Genomic DNA, 19,203 nt, shown 5'->3' on the forward strand with positions numbered 1-19,203 from the left:
TGACACACTCTGGGTGAGTGGTGGTTCTGGAACCCACTTTGAACTGAGTGCAAAGGTGACCTTAGTCCTTTCATCGTACTCTGAAGAATGCTTTGAAATACTGGTAGAAAAGAAGGTTTTTAAGTCTTGTATTAAATTCACAATTCTGAATATTTCAAAATCCTCCTACCTTTGTAACTTTATCCAACTCGCTGGAAGGTTATGCCACCTTAGCCTTTGACACTTAAAGGTCACACTATATATCTCCAGCTGTTGTGAATTTGATGACGAGTCTTTTTCTAAATGCCAAAACATATTTCATTAGAGCACACAGAAATATCATGAGTATATTTGAGAAGTGCATTACAACTCGAGCTCTGCAAACTAGAGATTTGAAGCAACCTTCTGATTCTTTTTGGGGAGGAGGAAGAAAAAGAATTCCCTACTAAACCTGTTCTCCCCTCTCTCCATTTTAGCTCTCTTTGAAATGACATCTAACCTTTGTTAAATTTGTGAAAGGAAAGCTATAATCTCTGGCAGAAACACCATTGTTCTACTTTGTGTCACTGCATAAATGTTGCTTACCCTGGAAACCAGGCTGGTACTTGAAGAATAGTGAATGATTTCTTAAGGCAGTGTAACTGTTACTGCTTGAATTAGTGGCTGGCATTTTTGTGCCCTCTGTTTCTGGGAACAATCGGGAAGGAAAAGAAAAAAAAACAACCAAACAAAAACCAACTTAAGAATTGCAAAGCCTGAGGGGGGAGACTGACCTGGGTCTGTTGCATCACTGCTGGAGAAGATGTAAAGTACAGTTGCATTTCTTGGCAGTTCCTGAAAAACTCTGATCCTGTGGGTTAAGCCGTGCTTTTTCATTGAGACCTAGGAGGACGATATATTTTATAGCTATTGTTGTTTTCAGTTAGGATGAAGCTTCTTACATGTTATCAAGTGTCCCAGGAAAAAAAACAACTGATTTTTATTTTTTTTAACTTGAGTCAAATTTTCATCAAGCTCACTGTAGCAGAATCCTAGCTGTTTGCTTTCATTCTAGGCAATTTTCTATTGTAAACTTATGATGAATAGTCCCACACTTTCATGTGAAATACATTACTTAGATTTTATGTAAATAGGCATTGTATGCAAAACTAGGAAGCTTGTGACTTGCATGTGTTTTCCAATATGCTTATTGATTAGCAACAGATGATGGATGAAACTTAAACCTTTATTTTTTTCAAAAAATGTTCATATTTAAGGATTTAAACATTTTTGTGTTTATTTCACAAAATGTTAAATAGCCCAAAGACTTGCCTAGTGTACTGATCATTCTTTCGTCAGTCTGTGTTAAAACCCATATGGTACAATAGGTACAGTGTAATCAGCTGAACTGAAAAGTGTCTGTTTCCTAGTAAGTTAGCTTTTGCAGTTGCAACTTCAATATCAATTTAGTAATATCTGATTTTGTCCAACTTCATTTAAAACTGTCAGCCCAGAAGCAAATTACTTGAGATTTTAGGATAAAGTCTGGATTTAACTGCCTAAACAAAGTTATATTTCCTTTGTTCTTTATATTTTCTTCTAAAGAAAATTTGTGACAGCTAAAAGAAAAATGGGGACAAAACTTGTTTTTCTTGGAGTTTAGAGACTAAAGGAAACTGGAACCTTATGTAAACGATTATGGATAATTTCAACAAGATAAAGTTACTTTGATTTTGCATTATATTGCCACATCAAAACTTAAATGTAATCGTTCCCCTTTCCAGGTACCATAGTGGAGAACAGCAACTCCAAAGTACTTCATACTAAAAAACTTCCCAAACTACTTAAATGTAAGCTATTGTTGATCATACAGTACCAACAGGCATAAGCTATTTTTATCAGTGAAGCTAATAAACCTGTAGGCTGATCTCCTGCTTATATTCTTGCTTGGAGTTAGGAAAGTACTGCAGAAGTTAATGATCCTTAAAAGGGGGAAAAAAAAAGGAGGGGAGGGCTTGTAATGTTGCAGCAGGATGGAAATGTTAATGAAACTATAAACTTTGGCTATGGAATTGTTTGGGTTATGACTTCTTTTGCATGGCACTAAATGTCTTATATTCTCTCACCAAGTTACCAGACACTTTAGGTTGGCTTCTGTAATGAAGTCTCAGATTTGATGGGAAAGTGCTTGTTACCCGATATACAGAAATGCAGAGTTGAAAGCTGCTCAGGATTTCTTAGCAAGACTTAATACCAGCTACTTAGCATGACCAACTTAGTGTGGTTTTCTTACCACGAATTAAAGAGAAAAACCTGAAAAGGGAGAAAAATATCACAGCTTGTCTATATAGTTTTCAAGCAAACATACATAATGTCTTTCGCAGCATTGTTTAATTCTTAGAGAAAGTTTTGTATACTGTTGCTTTAAAATTCATTATCAATTAGTTTTAAATATCCTTTTTGATTTCTGTACGTTTATGTCAAGTGCATGAAGCGAGGCAATGGTGTAAATAAAGCTTGATAAACATTTTTGAAAAGTCACAGTGGTTATGTTTGTGTATTCCTGAAGGAGTAGTTGTGAAGAATGAAAGTTTTACTTCACTACATGATCTCTGTATGTGTATTTGAGAAGATAAGACTGCAGCATCTGCTTTTCACACTTAAAGGATTACAGCATGACCATATTTCTAACAGTTATCACTAGAAAAGTTAGGAGAAGAAAAGGTATGTTGGAAGGATCTTGTGGTGCTGCAGGACTACTCATTAAAACCTTAGTTTTTACTCTGCAGTAGCTTTCATTAGACTATAGTCTTAACTTTTTATGCAGTGAAGTATGTAATGCTTTCCTATGATCGAAAGAACAGAACTTGTGAATGCTCACAAAATTAGTTTTAGTTCCCTTGATTTCCTGACCAGTCTTAATGTTTGGACCCAAACTCTTAAGAATGTGCTGTAGTAAAGGAAAAAAATGTGTCTCTCTTTGGTCCTTAGTTTTCTTTTTCACACTGATTCTTTCTTGAGAAGCCTTGGGCTGAGGAGACCAAAAGTCTATTTGATATCTTGTTTTGAAGATGGTCACTGAAATTGCTTTGTTTCATTTAATTGCATTTGAAAAAAGCCCCAAAGTAGTAGAATAGAGAAAGCAGCTATTAACCTACCTTGTAAGGCCACCCTTTTCTGGGTGTGATGATTACACTTGTACAGCTCTAAAGTGCTGTGGTTATTTCAAATGATGTCTCAATGAGACAGGTTAAGATTCTTAGAAATGCTGATGCAAGGTCAGGAAATGGATGATATGCATGATAACAAAGCGGTAGTTGTATTTAAAAAAATAAGCTTGTTTTTGAAATTAAAACGTGTGCTGTCATGCATCCAGTGAGGTAGCTTGAAGCAAGTGGATGCATTCATACTAGTTTTGCTTTACATTCACTATGTGGAATTGCCATGGTTAATATATGCCTTTTCATAGCCAGATATTAGGTAATATGCAAATCCAGATAAATGTTTTATATTGAAAGAAACCCCAAACAAACCCAAACAAAAAAAACTCAAATAACTGTGTGTTGCTGTGAAGGTTGAAATTTCAACCACATAGACCTTAAGAAATAAGGGTAAGATCACTTAAGCTAATGTCTAAGTTTGTCTCCAAGCCTGCAGCTAGCTGGGTTGTACAGTTAGTGTAAAGTTACCTGAAACTATTCCTGGTTCCATGCGGTTCTTTCCAAGTGGGTCCTTAATTACTTTTATAGGATGTATGGTAGTTGTGTTGCGTGGTCTCCTTTCAAACTTGTACATTTTACCCAATTCCCTGACTCTTAATGTACCTTATGAAAACTTGATAAAACCACTTGCTCAGTTTTGTGAGCTTTGGATATATTGTAGTTTTGTCTGAAGTTGTTAGTGTAACTAGTGACTGAAATGGCCATATACAGAACTTGACCATAGGAGTTTTTCTGTTATCTGCAATGGAAATTGTTGAGAGTGTAATTTTGACCCTACTTGAAGTTAATGGAGCGTTTGCACTACAGCTGAAGAATCAGACTGTCTGGATGAAGTGATGTGTTGGTTGTTTCTCCACCCCACCCCAGTCTCTCTGCCCTTTCCCTGTGTCTTATGTTTTTATATAAATCAATAAGAAAACTTGGGAACCCTCATGGAGATGATAGTAGTAATGTATTTCATGATGGTGACAGTGTCTAGTTTTTGTGAATTTGGACGTACATCCCATTAATGACTGTTTGAATGTTTTAGTACAGTTTAATCATTTTTTTTTTGTTCAGAGTTTATTGTCAGTGTTACAGCATCAACTGAATCAGGTCAAAAGGGTTTCTTCCTGCAAATTGTCAATCAAGCAGAGGCTGCTAAATTGCAGTGGATTTTTCTGTGTGCTCCTGCTTCTTCAGAGAGCTGGTTGTTGACTGACCTTTATTTTTAGCTTTGAGTGGACACTTTATTACAGGCGATTTGTATGCTATGCCTTCTTGTGTATCTTAATGTTTTTCCTGCCCCGTCTTTCAAGGTCTGATCTTTCACTCATGTGTGTGATGTAGTTTCTTACTTTCTAATGCTACTTGTACTTTCAGTGCAACCTCATAAACTCTGAGGCCCCAACAGCATTACCATACAGCTTACAGCTTTGTTTCCTTTTTGTTAATCAGTAAAACTGCATGGCTTACTTAGATCTTTGTTGGCAACTACTTGAGTAGCTTTAGCCTAAGTGATATACTGAAAAATTGTGGAGTCCCTGTCGGAAGAGAAACATGGAAGTTCAGATTCCATCTAGCACAGCTCAGCGGAAAGCTCTGTGCAGGGATTTTCTGCCAAATGAGGTGATTTTTTGGGGAAAATGTCCAAAAGGCATACCACTTGCTCGTGGACAATGTTTTGTAGTCTGTAGCATTCGCTAGATAGTTATTTCTTGTGCTGTGGCCTTCATAAAGTCTGGAAAGACTCCTAGTTTTGCTGGGATTATATGGGATTGTATTTTTAGATCTGATTTTGTAGTCATCTGAAGTACAGAATAACTTAGAATTATAGATGTGTTATTTTTGAATTGGTATGTGTAGTCCTACTGAAATATTTTTAAAATTCTCAAGAGGCTGCGTCTTTGACTAGTACATAAGAGCAGATTCTGAAGCGCAGATCCTGAAGGGCAAAGCCAGCATCGTGCTGTGGTGCAGGTAGAAGCCAGTACTGAGTGTACAGGATGCTTAGTAAGAAAAAATGTCTTAAAAAAAAAAGTTATAAATATTTTTTATATAGTCTTTATAGAACTTTGGGCATCCATAGGGTGGCTGATCTGTTGGATCTTTTCATTGATATGTTTATCTTTCAAGACAAATACCGTGTTCCTGAGTGGTCGACTGACCTGTGCGGTAGGAAGATAGAAAAATTTTTAGTAAACATTTTACTCTTAATTTAATTACTTGTCCTCTTCCTACCATTTGATCCTTTGTTACTCTTCTAGAAGCAGTGTAGAAACCCTGTTGATTTTGATTATTTTTTTTTTTTATTAAAAACTGTCTTAAAAGTTAAGTGTTCTTTATACTTCTCCAAACCTGCAACAACCTCTTCACACTTTACCAAAAATCTGTCAAATCTTTTTGGCTTAATATGGAAGCATGCTGTGATTGGAAATTGTTCCTTACAGCAAAGGAAAACATAAACCTGCAAAGGAACTCCATACTTGGAGGCTGATGTGACTTGAGCAGCTATGATGTAGTTTCATCACTTATGAAAGGGGTCATATGTTTTAGTAACCATTGGTTACATTTGCTTTCTTTCTAATTTTAGAAAGTTCTAGTATACCATTGTTGTGATTGTTAGCATCTAAATTTCAGTTTTCAGGTTTGAATGTTGCTTGTAACTAATTTTTATTTGTTCCTATGCATTTGAGTAGTTATCTTCCTGCTAAAGGTCTTTTTGTACAGGCATACCAAATATCCTCTTTCTTTATTGTCCACGTGAAGAAGTTGACCTCTTAGATTTCCCATTATCATGAGTGTAAAGATTTCTTTGTAGCTGTTCCACTTAGAATTACCTTATCTTGAACATGGGAAGCAAAATTTAGGGGTGTTGCATTGGAAGAGTTTGTTCTTAACATCTGTTTGCAGCCATATCTGCACTTTATCTTTCTCTTCTGAATGTACTTCTGGTATATTTTAGGATTATAGTTTTCTTTTTATTGTTGCATTGTATGTGATGCATTGCAAAGAATACACACTGGTCTTTTTCCCTGTGTTTTAAACTCATTGCCTCAGTTCCTTAAGGTGAAGGACAGGAAAGAACATTATCCGTCTCAGGCTAGTAGAAACCTAGTTTACTGACTTTTTAAACAGTGCTAATGACTTGTGTTGGAAGGCAAAATAGAAATGTACAGTGTTATTGTGTGTAAACTGAGTTCCATTGTTTTTTTCTGGCAGTAAGTGTATTAGTAAGTTATTTCTAATATTCTTGCTAGGTTCTTGGCCTATTACATTTTGACCTGCTGGCTTCTAATTGCTTCAGTCGATACCATTTGTAATGTGTCCCTAGTCTGTTCTCAGTGTCTAATGTTACTTTTGTCAATGGACTCTTTTTCTATAGTCAGTAACAGAAAGGCCTGGCTTAAGGAACTTCACTTATAACACCCCTTTAGCTGTGTATGTCTTTCCAAAACCAGTAACAGTTGCCCTTTTCTTAGCAAATTTGCGCTGCATTTCTCCTACTAATGACAATTTGTTTCATTAGAACTAAGTTTTCAGAGCCATATCATGGCTGGAAATGTAGCTAGATAGAACGAGTTGTATTTTCTTGTGTCTGTGTCCCCCCCAGTCTCTTACTTTTCTTAAAAACTGTTTTTTTAAGCCTTTTAAGACTTTCATACTGATGACAGGTCAGAAGGGCTTACAGTTGAGCTCATTCTTTGTGTAAGTGGCACTACTCTGTTTTCGTACAGCACATTATTTTTATGGATATAAGACAAGTTGTTTTGTGTACTAGTTTCATAGCTCTGTTCTCCTAGTTTGGAGAAAATAAACTCTCTTCAAAACTAAGAGGAGAATAACTTCCCTTTTTTCATTCTCTTGCTTCGTCAACGTTTCTCTCTCTGTGATGCGTTGATGTCCATCTGTTTCCTTGCTAGTGAAAATCTAGGCAAATAGCTTAATTCTTGGGGTTGAGACTAAAAGTAAACCTAAATCATTGTATAGCATTACTGATTCTTCCCTGTTTATGGCCAAAGAATCCTTGCTACTTGCTTTGCTGTCTTAACATGTTTACTCCTGGTAGCCATTTGTTGGGACAGCTTTTAACTGACCAGTTGTTTTTCTGTTCTCATGATCAGTCTCTCCCTTTCACCATTGATATCCTTTTATTCAGCAGGGGAAGGTTCCAGACTGAATAAACACTTTTTCTTCTTTGGGATACAGTCTTCATATAGTTCTTGCATCTTTGATTTAAAAGGGATGGAGTGGGGAAAGCAGCTTCCTTCTTGCTGATTCTTTTATCTAGCTTGCTGGAGTTACAGCTTCTCTGATTTTTGCTACAGCTTCCCCCTTTGCAACTTAATATTTTGCTCCTGTTCCAAATAACCTGTTCTGCTGTGTTGGCTTTATTATTGAAGAAATTCCATTGTTAAGTATCATTTATTAATTCCAAAATATTTTTATTTTTAAAAAAAACCTTCTACTGGGTAGCACTCTCTGACAGGCTTTGCTCTTCAATTTGTGATAGTAATTATATCTTGGAACCGTATCTTCCAACAGTAGTATTTTTTGTTCTTATAATATTAAGGATCTATATTTCCAAGTAATTGTACATCAGACTTGAAGGGTTGTGCTGAAAGGTCTTACTGTTGTCCTTCTGAAAAAACACTTTCTAAACTAGATTCTGGCCACTTTTGAAGTAAAACTATTTGCACTGTACTAATCACTGAACAGTAGATCGCTATTTTTTTCCTTTACGTAAGAAGGGAAAGTCTTCCAGCTAACACTCAGTTCCCGGGGGTTTCTTGAAAATGGTCCATCCATAGAGTTTCTTGCTGGGAATTAAAAAAAACCTATCACTATAATAGTCTGATATTTTATTCTATTTCTTGGTTTTCTCACTGTGGTTAGCAAACAGTTCTTTGCACAGCATGCCTGGTTTTTCTTGTGAAACAATAAGTCTTCAAATCCTAGGCTCTATCAGAACCCTGAAATTCTGTTTATGAAGGACTTGGAACATTAGGAACTTTGATACTTAAATGGTTCCTTTAATGGAAGAAGGAAAGGGAACAGAAATGTCTATGCAAATACTCCTTTTCCAGGTTTTTTTACTATGCATCTGTAAAGCTTATTCTTGGGCTTGGTTCTTTCCCCTTTCCACCTACCTCCCCAAACTGTCTCTCTTTTATATGGTGAGCTTTCTACATACAAAAAGCAGTACAAAGTTGTAACTTTGCCTTGGTGGTTGGATCTTTCTTAGCCTAAATTAATTCTGTATTCCTAGCTTTTGTGATGTTAGTGTCACTCTATTGAAGCTGTTTTTCTTTTCCATCTCTTTCTATAGGCTGCTTCTGTTTATTTCTTCTGGAATAATGGGCAAAATAGAACATAAAACTTGCATTGTTTTATGTTCCTCTTTTGCTAATCCAGAAACTGATTTGACTTCTACGGAAAGTACTTGTAATAAGAAAGACCTTTATCAGATACCTGAAAGCAATGGTAATAGGTGTAGTAGTCTCTACCGTTGGGGGGTGTGCAGGGATGTGGGTGTGGATGTGTTTTAAGACCATGGGCAAAAGTTACAGACCTCTTGCCTTCCTGTCAGCCGGTAAAATAGTGAGAACAGTACCTGCCTCGCAGGTTTTTCCGAGGCTTGGTTCCTTAACTTTTTAAAATCATTCCGATGGCCTCTGGAAGGTGTTAAAGAAGTGCCTAGTATTACTGCCTTTAGGCTGAATACCATTGTTTTTTTCTGGCGGTGCATAGTCCTGCCACAGTTAGGGAAAGAATTTTGTTTGGTGTCTTTAAAGAAAATGCAAAAGTGCTTTGCTGGGGAGAATAGAAAGGGGCTTTTCTGAAGAGGTGCTAAAGACATGAAAATTCAGAGTGGTGATTGGTCACCTCTGCTTGATTGACAGGTTGCAGGGAAAAACAAAAACCCATTTGTTCTGGCTTAATGGAACTGGAAAACAGAAAATGAGTATCAGGTAAAAATTCCTTTTTTAAAATCTTTGCAGTTCTCCTTTAAAAAGTGGAGTTTTTACACAAATCTACACCTCCCCACTCTAATAAATTAGGCGTAGGGATTAGAGAAAGAGGCAGTTGCTAAGTTGTGTAATGTGGGTTGTCTATGTCGGCGCGTTTTCTAGCGGGCAGGTGTTCTGAAACACCGCAGCAGCCAATACTCCTGGGCTAGCTTAGCCGAAAGGCAGAGGACGGAAAGGGTGTAGTGACTAAGCCCTGAACTGGACCCAGCTCTCTGGTTAGGTTCCTTAGCAGGGCGTTCAAGGGGAAGCTTTTATTTTCCCTTCCTGTACTGTGCCTGCTTTGTGGATACAGTCTGTCAGTTTCTACTACTATCAATTCGGCATCTCTCATGAGCATTATTACAAAATTCACTGACAAGTGAATGGCTAATAATTAAACTACGTTTTAAAGTAACTTCCATCTAGCAGTATACTGTCTTACAGATTTTATAACAAATTTGAACATCAGCATCACAGTTTTGAAAATCATAATTGAATATTATTTCTGGTAACTTAATTATTTTGTATGTTGATGTATTTCAGATTGAAGGACAAGGACACGGTGCAGTTTTTGACTGCAAGTGCTCTCCTGATGGACAGCATTTTGCATGTACTGATTCTCACGGTCACCTTCTGATTTTTGGCTTTGGTTCCAGTAGCAAATATGACAAGGTACAGTGCAAAATTAAAATGTTTGTCTGTGTTGAATGCATTTGCGTAAACTTCCCTTCAGAGCTTTGTTTCAAGAGGGTGTATCTTAACAATTTTGAGCATTAACATGGGTTGTTTCAAATTCCTGTTGTTCGCATTGAGTTTTCTTTTATTGTCTCCTTTTAAAAATTTGGAAATGCACTATTAAGCTACTGATTCCATGGGAGTTTAAAAATAATTTAAAAAGAATTTACCCAGTCACTATCTGATCTCTTAAGCAATAAGGTTACAAGTGTCTACCAATTGGTTCCATATGGATAGTGTGAATAAGCCGGGGTAGAACTGATAATGGTTAAGCATTTTTGTTTAAATAGTTTCCTGGTTCCTAACTAAGACCAATAAAGAGAGGGAGGATGTGTGTGTTTGTGTGTGTAATACAACTAATTCCTGCTATCTGTATTTAAACAATGAATACCTTTAAACAATGCAATTATTTTCAGTAAATTATCCTATATGTTCTAGTGATACAGTTTTATGTGTGCTAATGAAGTTCTGCTGTCTCAGATGCCTTGATTCTTGCACAGCAATGTTTCACAGTTACTGTGTTATTCAGATATTACATCTTTATTCTAATGTCACAGTCTACATTGTGTATTTAAGTGTGGGTGTCTTGCCACAGACCTTCATGACTGTAAAGATATGTGGTGGTGGGTTTTTTTATTTCTGCAGACACATACGTGCTCTGAGCCATACAGGTTACCTGGTTTGGAGTACTGCCCAGGGAAGAGACAAACTCTGTCTTCTCTCTCTTTCTAAAACTTAAGCACACATATCTGCTTTCAGGATTTTCTTCTCTGCCTCTGGTAGCTGATACTTGAAGGTTGTTGGTGACTTGCTGCTGCCTTCTGGGTCTTGCCTCTTGCTTTAGAGTCAGGATGGCCTTGAAAGCATTTTGGCAGATGACAATGCAGAGGGGCCTGAAGGAGGGAGAGCAAAAAAATTTTAATGTTCATCTTGTAAGCCACTATTTCTTTCTGTAGTCTTCTAGCTCTTATTTAGATACTACTTACAGCAGCATTTGCATACTGGAGGGATTTTTTTTTTCTCCTTCTCTCTCAACTAGGATTTGAAATACTCTGATGCTTGGCTGCTGTTGCTGTCCATCAGCTATCACTAACTATGCATTTCCTCTTCCATTCCAAAGAAAACAAATGAGCAGAGACACCACAAGCACAGAAAACCAGGATTTTCAGATCATTCATAAGGTCTCTGTCTTTCAGAGTTGTTACTCTTCCAAACTTTAAAGCCTACTATAATAGAAACAATTTTCTCAACATGCCCATGGATTGTTCCAGGTTTATTTTTCTCTCCAGTCATTTTGGAAGCATGTATTCCTTTGCTACGCTGAAATGTTGGAAATGAAATTAAAACTAAGAGACATTTTTTCTTGTGATAGACCAGGAGTTTCCTTTACACTGCCATTTCAGAGTTTACCTTGTGAGGAATTAGGTCTGTTTGAAGAATGAAAACAATTTCTTTTAGCTTCTTGAATTCTACAGACCCTTCATTCTCTTGGTTTTTTTTGCTGCAGCCTCTGAGAAAAGGTTATGTTGTAAATTTTTTTACTTAGTGGGTGATTTAAAATTACCCTCTCCAGCTATTACTGTTCGAATGGTAATCTTTGCACTCTTGACCATAGAAGAAATGGTATCAAACAGGACTTGCATTTGTTACCTCTTTAGTCTCAGTCTTCAGCTCTCAGAAGGCTCAGAAGTTTCTAATCTCTTTCTTGTCTGGTTCTGTCTCCTGTTTCATTTATGTCTGACTTGATTTATGGAAAAATGTAGCCGCAGATGGGTAGTAGGTGCTGGAGATTAGACATTCTTTTTTCTGTACTCCCCTCTCAGATATTTGGGTTTTTTTCCAGATATCTTGTGAGAATGTACTCTGGTAGGACCTGCAGTTTTTCTGTCTTTAAAGTGGTTTCCATCTGTCTTGGAGAATGACTTTTTTTTAATTTTTACGGACGAAAGGAGTATGGCAACCTGTCCTGTATTCCTACACTGGAGTTGTGCTCAGAACAATGATTATAGCTGAGATAGTGTTAACTCCACTGAGAGAGCAAGCTCTTGGTTTTCCAGTTGTATGTTTTTTCAGATACTGTCTGTGTTTCCTAGTTGACTGGAACCACCATACTTATTGTCTCAGTGTGATCTTGGCCATAATGAAGGTGACAGGGTCTTTTTTATTTGTTCTGCTTTTTTTTTTTCTCCTCTGTTTTTGTTGATATGTGTTTTTGGTGAGTAATTTTTCAGTGGGGAAAAAAACCTAGATGCTCCTGCTGCTTGTTTGGGGCTCTTTTATCATTTGACACATTTAAGTGAACCTTGAGCCAATCTCAGTTGAGATTTCAGAGTGTGTAATGATCAGTTGAGAGTGAGCTCAGATCATCTCTGATGGGCATGTGTGCTTCCAAAGTTCTTCCTTAGGTAGAAAGTTGTCCAGGAGTGCCTAACTGTCCTAAAGCCTAAGGTACTTCTTTGTTGATTTCAAATCTTAGATTGGGCTAGATCTCTGAGCTTCCTGAGGCTTTTGATCCTGTAGATTGCACAAACCACAGTTCTTTGTTGCAAGTTCAGAGCTCCTGTCTGGTGTATTGGTGCAGTACTGAGGGAAATCTGTGCATTTGTTTAGATGTGCCCATTTAGGGAAACAGCATTCTGGACATGTATTGTAGTTGCTGAAAGTAAGTCTATTTGTAGAGCTCTGACCTTGTGGAAAGCTTCTGCGTTCAAACCCAAGCTGAGTTCGTGAAGTCATACGAACAGAGAACTCGAGTCCTAATGGTGGTATACTATCTTCTTACCATAAATTTGATCTCTAGTATCAAGAAATAGGTCTGATTGTTAGTACTGGTTGTCTGCTGAACATAGCTATTTAAGATCCTCTGAAACATCTAAATTCTTCTTACTGTTCTCTGGACTTGGAGCAGCCTGAGGATAAGATTGTTGCTCTGGATTCTATTAGGAACATTGCAGTGTTCTCCCTGTGAGTTGATCTGAGCCTGGGTTCTCCATGAAATGCCATTCTTATCTTGTGGAGTAGAAAATTCTTGTCTACTCTCTCTACCATACCTGACTGCACTACCAAGTGCACAGAAGGATAATTGCTAAGTTATCCCTCTTGATCTTGCACCAGAGACTATTCTGGTAGAGGTCACTGAATCTGAGGAAGAATTTTCAGGTCTTCCCTTTTCTTACAAAACCTGGAATGCAAACAACACCCTACAGCCACATCACAGCACTTCAGAACTCCCTGTCTGTATGATCATGCCTTTGGAATCTCTTCTTTCTCAGTGTGGGTAGTATTTATTAGAAAAATTTACGCTAGGTGATACTGGACACTCTACTATTAAGATTTTGTGGAAAATCATATATCCTCTTAGAGGACCTGTATCTTTATCATATTGAGCTATTTGAGCTGAAGGAATAAAGATGTTCAGCAGGCCTTGATTCTGTCAGTCAGACACATGAAAGTAGTTGTATTCTTCTCATTCAGTCTCTTATTAACAGAGAATCTGGTGACAAGACTTATCCAGTCACGGCTGCTTACTACAGTGGGATGTCATCTTGTCCATATGCACTTTGTAAGGGTAACCTTTTGAAATCCTGAAGTGAATTATTTGCCACTGCATCTTTCCATGCAGCTTTCCAATTTCTTCCAGTTGCTACTTTTGTGAATTTTTGTGGGGTCCAAATCCCATGTTTTCTATATGTTTTGTTTCTGGTTTTTTGGTGGTTTTTTTTTTAATTTTCTTTTCTTCTCCCTTTTGCAAATGCATGGAGACACTTTCTGGTGTTGTCATCCGCAGATGTTTATAGGCATCTTTCCTTCTTGATTTTCTCACATCCAGGACAGGAAATCTTTGTCATTGAGAGACTAGACCTCTGAGTAGATGCTGTAACCTCTAACTGATTTTTACATAACAAGTTACTGGAAACTCTCTTATGGATTGGTCATGATAGAGCATCCTCTTCAGAAATCGGAGTATATTCTGTGACAATTTAGGGATTCCTCTGCCCATGCTCAAATATCTGTCTTTAATACTTAAGTAAAGACTTTGTTTGAGATCTCTATGCCTTGACTCAATTGTTTAATAATTTTTTATACTGCACTGGAAAACTAATTTATGTGAATGATGATTTTATGATTTTATTTTTACTTGATCATAGTTAAACTGAGCACATGAGCTGCCAAGGGATTTGCTTGCCTGTAGGTAGTAGTGTCTTCTGTTCTCCTCTTTTCTCCTTGCTGTTCAGTATCTTTGATTGCATGATATTGAGATGCATGTGCCAGCAAGGGATGAAGCATAAGCTTTTTTAGATACTATTTGGACAGAAGCATTCCTCAGTCTTGAGTGTCTGTGGAAAGTCATCAAGGATAAATTATGAGCAGGTGGACTGAAATAATAAAGAAAACTTTGAACCTGAAAAATTCAACTTTAAATCAGCTTTATTTTATCTACTGCAACTTTTAAAAATACCTAGCATTATAGTAGGAATATGTGTGTTTGGCTGCTGATGTTAAAATATTTGGCAATGATGTGATGAGTTAAATATTTTCCTATTCCTCCTCTTCCTACACCATAGCTCCTGTAACAGTTTTCATTGTTGGAATATGTATTCGTATGTTTGGAATGTGGAAGAAAATTTATAAGATATTAAATATGTCTATGCTGTGTTTGGTCAAATATCTTCAAGCAGTTAAATATTGTCCTATTCCCTTTTTCTTTAAATGCTCCCCACCCTAAAATGTGGATTATTCTCCTTACAGTGTGCTATAGAAAAGGAGTACTGGGGGAAAAAAGTACTTTGCAGTCATTAATTTTTCCCCTTTAAACTGAGATAAACAGGTCAGCTTATAACCTTGTTTTTGCAAAAAGTGACCACGAGTGGTATTGTTAAAAATACTTTTTGGTAGTTATCATCTGTATGGTCTTTTTATTTTTAATCAGTTCCTTAAAAAAATTACAAAATGACTTTGTTTACAGATAGCAGATCAGATGTTCTTTCATAGTGATTATCGGCCCCTTATCCGTGATGCCAACAACTTTGTCCTGGATGAACAGACACAGCAGGCTCCACACCTTATGCCTCCCCCATTTTTGGTTGATGTGGATGGCAACCCTCATCCTGCAAGGTATCAAAGACTGGTTCCTGGTCGTGAGAACTGCAGGGAGGAACAGCTTATTCCTCAGATGGGAGTGACATCTTCAGGTATGGAAAATTTCGCTTCACTACACAGTAGCCTATCTAGTAGCCTATGCAGGTGTTCTACACCTTCCCTTTCACTTTGTCCTTTTTCTTAATTTCTGGGCATAGTAGTTCATGTGGTGTGGAAGAATTGCAGTGTCCTTGGCTGTGATGGCTTATGACAATTTTACTTCCAGTATTGTCATTGATCAAGTCAGTACAGTTGATGCTTTAAAACCAGTTAGCTTGGAGCTTATTTCATTATTGGAACAGTGTATGATGCTGAGTGAGCTTTCAATTTATCTCTTTGGGGTGAGATTTCCTACTTCTGAAAAAGGAAATAGACTGATCTTCCACAGGTCAGTTGGAAGAGGGAACACCTACAAGGAGAGAAGAATGAGAGGATGCCCAAAACCTGCAAAATCCTTTACCTCTTTAGATGAAGGCAGTCATTCAACTCAAGCTTTGATAGGTTTGGTTAGAGAAGTCTGAATACTTGATGAGGATACAAAATGTAGGAAGTTCCTTGGAAGTTGTATTCTGCATGCACACAACATGGGGGACCCTGTGTATTTTGGGCCAGTGGCTACCCAAGTGTGGCCCACGTGAGTGGGGATTTGAAAACAGCGCCTACTTGTTATCATAGAATTATAGAATAACCAGGTTGGAAGAGACCCACCGGATCATCAAGTCCAACCATTCCTATCAGACATTACACCATGCCCCTTAGCACCTTGTCCACCCGTGCCTTAAACACCTCCAGGGAAGGTGACTCAACCGCCTCCCTGGGCAGCCTCTGCCAGTTCCCAATGACCCTTTCTGTGAAGAATTTTTTCCTAATGTCCAGCCTAAACCTCCCCTGGCGGAGCTTGAAGCCATTCCCTCTTGTCCTGTCCCCTGTCACTTGGGAGAAGAGGCCAGCACCCTCCTCTCCACAACCTCCTTTCAGGTAGTTGTAGAGAGCAGTGAGGTCTCTCCTCAGCCTCCACTTCTCCAGGCTAAAGAGTCACTAGCTCACTGTTAGTATAAATAAGCAATCAGTGACTGCTGAAAGTAGCTTTAAATGTTTTCAAGATAAGCGTTGTTAAGTATTTAAAATATGGAAAAACTGATTGTATCTGTAAGTACTGCCTTACAGGTAGACCATACTTAAGCCTGTGGTGTGTAGTCGTTTCAGGAAGCTTAGCTAATGGTATTGTTAACAAAATATCTCCATGTCCTTATTTATAATCTAGAGGATTATAAGCCACTGAATAATTAAAATACTTAAAGAGCATTTCCTCCAAAATTATAGGAAGAAAGGATACCTGAGAAACAACTATAAAAAGGAAAAAATCCTCACTGGTGAATGTATGCAACGTTTTATCTCTTAACTTTTTAGCTAGTGGCTTTGAAACTAAATTATATTTCCAAGGAAGGATGCAATTTTACTTTGTTATGATTACAGCATGGATCCACGACGTTCTGAAATTGTGCAAATTTGATGATGTGCTGGGCACAATCTCCAGTGAAACAAGTCAGACTCTGCGCACAGAACCAACAATATTAAATTTAATGGTGTGGCTGTGTGACACATGAATGCCTGTAGGAAGATGATGTCCATAGCATTTATTTTTATAGCAGAAAACCATCAACCAGGCAGTTAGAGAGCCAAGAGAGATTGTGGAGGGACAGAAGACATTTTTCTACCTCTTTACAGTTTAGCAACAATATAAGTAGAACACAGAGTTCAGCTGTGTTCACGTAATTCATATGTTCCCTTCCACTAAGGAAGCTCCATTTCTTTCTGGAACTTTATTGTCGGATTTGATGGATCTCTTAAAGCACAGGCATTTTATTTCTTGTGAAGTTTTCTATAGGGGCTTATATGAGTAGGAAGAATTAATCATGCTTGATTTACTCCTCAGATATACACAGAGCTCTTTTAAACTAGATGTTTTGAAAAAAGTCAAATATATACTAGTGTCTTTGTTTCCATTTAAGAAAACAAGAACAACTTGCTCAACTTGCTGTTACTTGCAAAGACAAAATCTCACAAGCTAGATCTATAAAACCCGTTTTGTTTAGGTAGCAGCTTACTTATTTAAGATAATTCTTGGGTTATTAGTAGCGTTCCCATTGATTTCAGTAGACAATATCTCTGCTCGTGAGATCACCAAATAAATCTGTCTCACTATGTGAGTCAGAAAACATCCAGCTGTGAATGATTCCATGATTCTAAGCTTCTGCTGCTTTAGGGAAATTCACTTCAGCTACAATAACACTGAAATCCTGAGAGCATGATCTTAAGTATTTCTGTTCTTTCTGCATACCATTATCTATTAAGGCATGGCTACTTTTGTCTAGCCCACCTAATCAGAGCTCTTCATTTCATAGCACAATTACTGTAAGCTTGTCTTTTATCTTGCAAAGTGCAATTTTTACTCTTGATACCTTTTTGAAATCATGTGGGAAACATGATTTTTGTAGCTTGTTTCTTTGAACATTGTCAACCCTCATTACAAAGTTTTGCAAGTTCTGCTTCTCTTGACCAAAGCTTCCCACTACTCCACTCCACCATCTAACTATTCCTTGAGGAGGAATCTGACTTCCTTTCCAAACCAGTACTGCCACTCTTGCCTTTTTCCCCATACCTATAATTTTTTGTGACCATTGTGAGTATGAAAAGAGGTTTTGTGTTGTTTATGCTTAGATGCTGTGTATTTTGTTTGCTGCACAGGAACAGTATTATCGCCTTGTAATCACTTCTGTGAGAATTATTTCCTGTCTTTTATTGAAGATACTGACCCAAAAGGAGGTTTCTTGACTGTTTTTCATACCAGAAGAAATTAGCATTACTTAACCTGTGTCATCATTATGCCTATGTGGAACTCAATCAAGCATTATTACTGCTTGGTATTCTCTAGTATAGATAATTCTTTCCTAATTCTATTAACCCTTTTTGATCTACATTTTTTGTTAAGCTTATACTGAAGTGTTTCATAATGCATTTCGGGCAGGCTAAGCAAGCTTGTGAACAATTTACATTGACTTAACTGACAAACAATGAATGTAATTAAGCTTGTGTGACTTGCTGGCATTTGATTGAATTTCAACTTTTATTAGGAATGGGATGTGATCATCTTGACCCTACTCCGGAAAGTATAATGCTCTCAAGATATTAAGTTATCCTGTTGAAAAAATGGCTGTTACAAATATATGCATTAGCCCATACTTACACCTGTAATTTTAAGTTTTAAGATTAGTTGTTTGGAACATTTGGTTCTTCAAATTAACATTCCTGTGTTGTTCTCTGGTATATTGTACTACACAGGGTTGAATCAAGTTCTTAGTCAACAAGCAAATCAAGAAGTTAGTCCATTGGATAGCATGATTCAAAGACTTCAGCAAGAGCAGGACCAGAGACGTTCTGGGGAGGCAGGAACCAGTAGTACCAGCCGGATAAGCAGAGGTGGGTTCATGGGGGATGGCTGTTGTGGCTTTTCCATTGAAACAGCTGAGAGTTGGAAATAACATGATTTGTGCGTTTTGTCAAACTGCTATAAAGGAGATATGGAGCTTTTGTGTCTTTTTTTTACCTTTCTGCAAAATCTTGGGATTCTTAACATTACAGATTTCTTTCTTAAAGTTATTGACTGCTTACTCAGGGAATTTACAGCAACTGTTCCCTTAAAAGTAACTACTTGACTGTTTTGTCTGGAATTAGCCATCTGCTTGATTGAAATCTGAATTTTCTCAAATAATGAAATACGAGAGAGGAAAGGGGGGTGATCTGCTTGTTTCTCAGTACAGCTGTTCCACGTTTCAGTGTGATTACACAGTAGCTTTTAATGCTTAAAAAAATCATGGTTGTCAATCCACCTGAATAAGCAAGAATAGTTTGTGTGTGGAAGGATGTGGTAGAATGTTGAAATTTTGCTACGGCATAGGTGCCTGAAGGATCTTGCACATGTGGTATGGTTTTGGTTTGGTTTGTATGGTGTGGGGTTTTTTTAATCTTTTCACCATTTAAACTTCTTGTCTGTAAATCTTACAGCTTGGGTTCCTAATAATATCCAGTGTTGTGGCTTTATTTTTTTTAAAGGTAGAAGACTATCTAAGGAATGCAGTGAGGTAACTTGCTGTTTAATA

The 19,203-nt window shown here is 37.4% G+C and overlaps 1 protein-coding gene across 2 annotated transcripts in view; it reads left to right on the forward strand.

Moving 5' to 3' along the window:
• PHIP (pleckstrin homology domain interacting protein) overlaps positions 1–19,203 on the forward strand; it is a 121,201-nt gene that overhangs the window by 61,850 nt on the left and 40,148 nt on the right. For both annotated transcript variants that reach the window (XM_069851322.1, XM_069851321.1), the window contains exons 16-18: positions 9,713–9,841; positions 14,871–15,096; positions 18,386–18,523. In XM_069851322.1, the coding sequence (XP_069707423.1) occupies positions 9,713–9,841; positions 14,871–15,096; positions 18,386–18,523 (493 nt within the window). The remainder of the gene's footprint in view (positions 1–9,712; positions 9,842–14,870; positions 15,097–18,385; positions 18,524–19,203) is intronic.

This window comes from Phaenicophaeus curvirostris, chromosome 2, assembly GCF_032191515.1.
Source record: "Phaenicophaeus curvirostris isolate KB17595 chromosome 2, BPBGC_Pcur_1.0, whole genome shotgun sequence".
NCBI classification, from domain to species: Eukaryota; Metazoa; Chordata; class Aves; order Cuculiformes; family Cuculidae; genus Phaenicophaeus; species Phaenicophaeus curvirostris.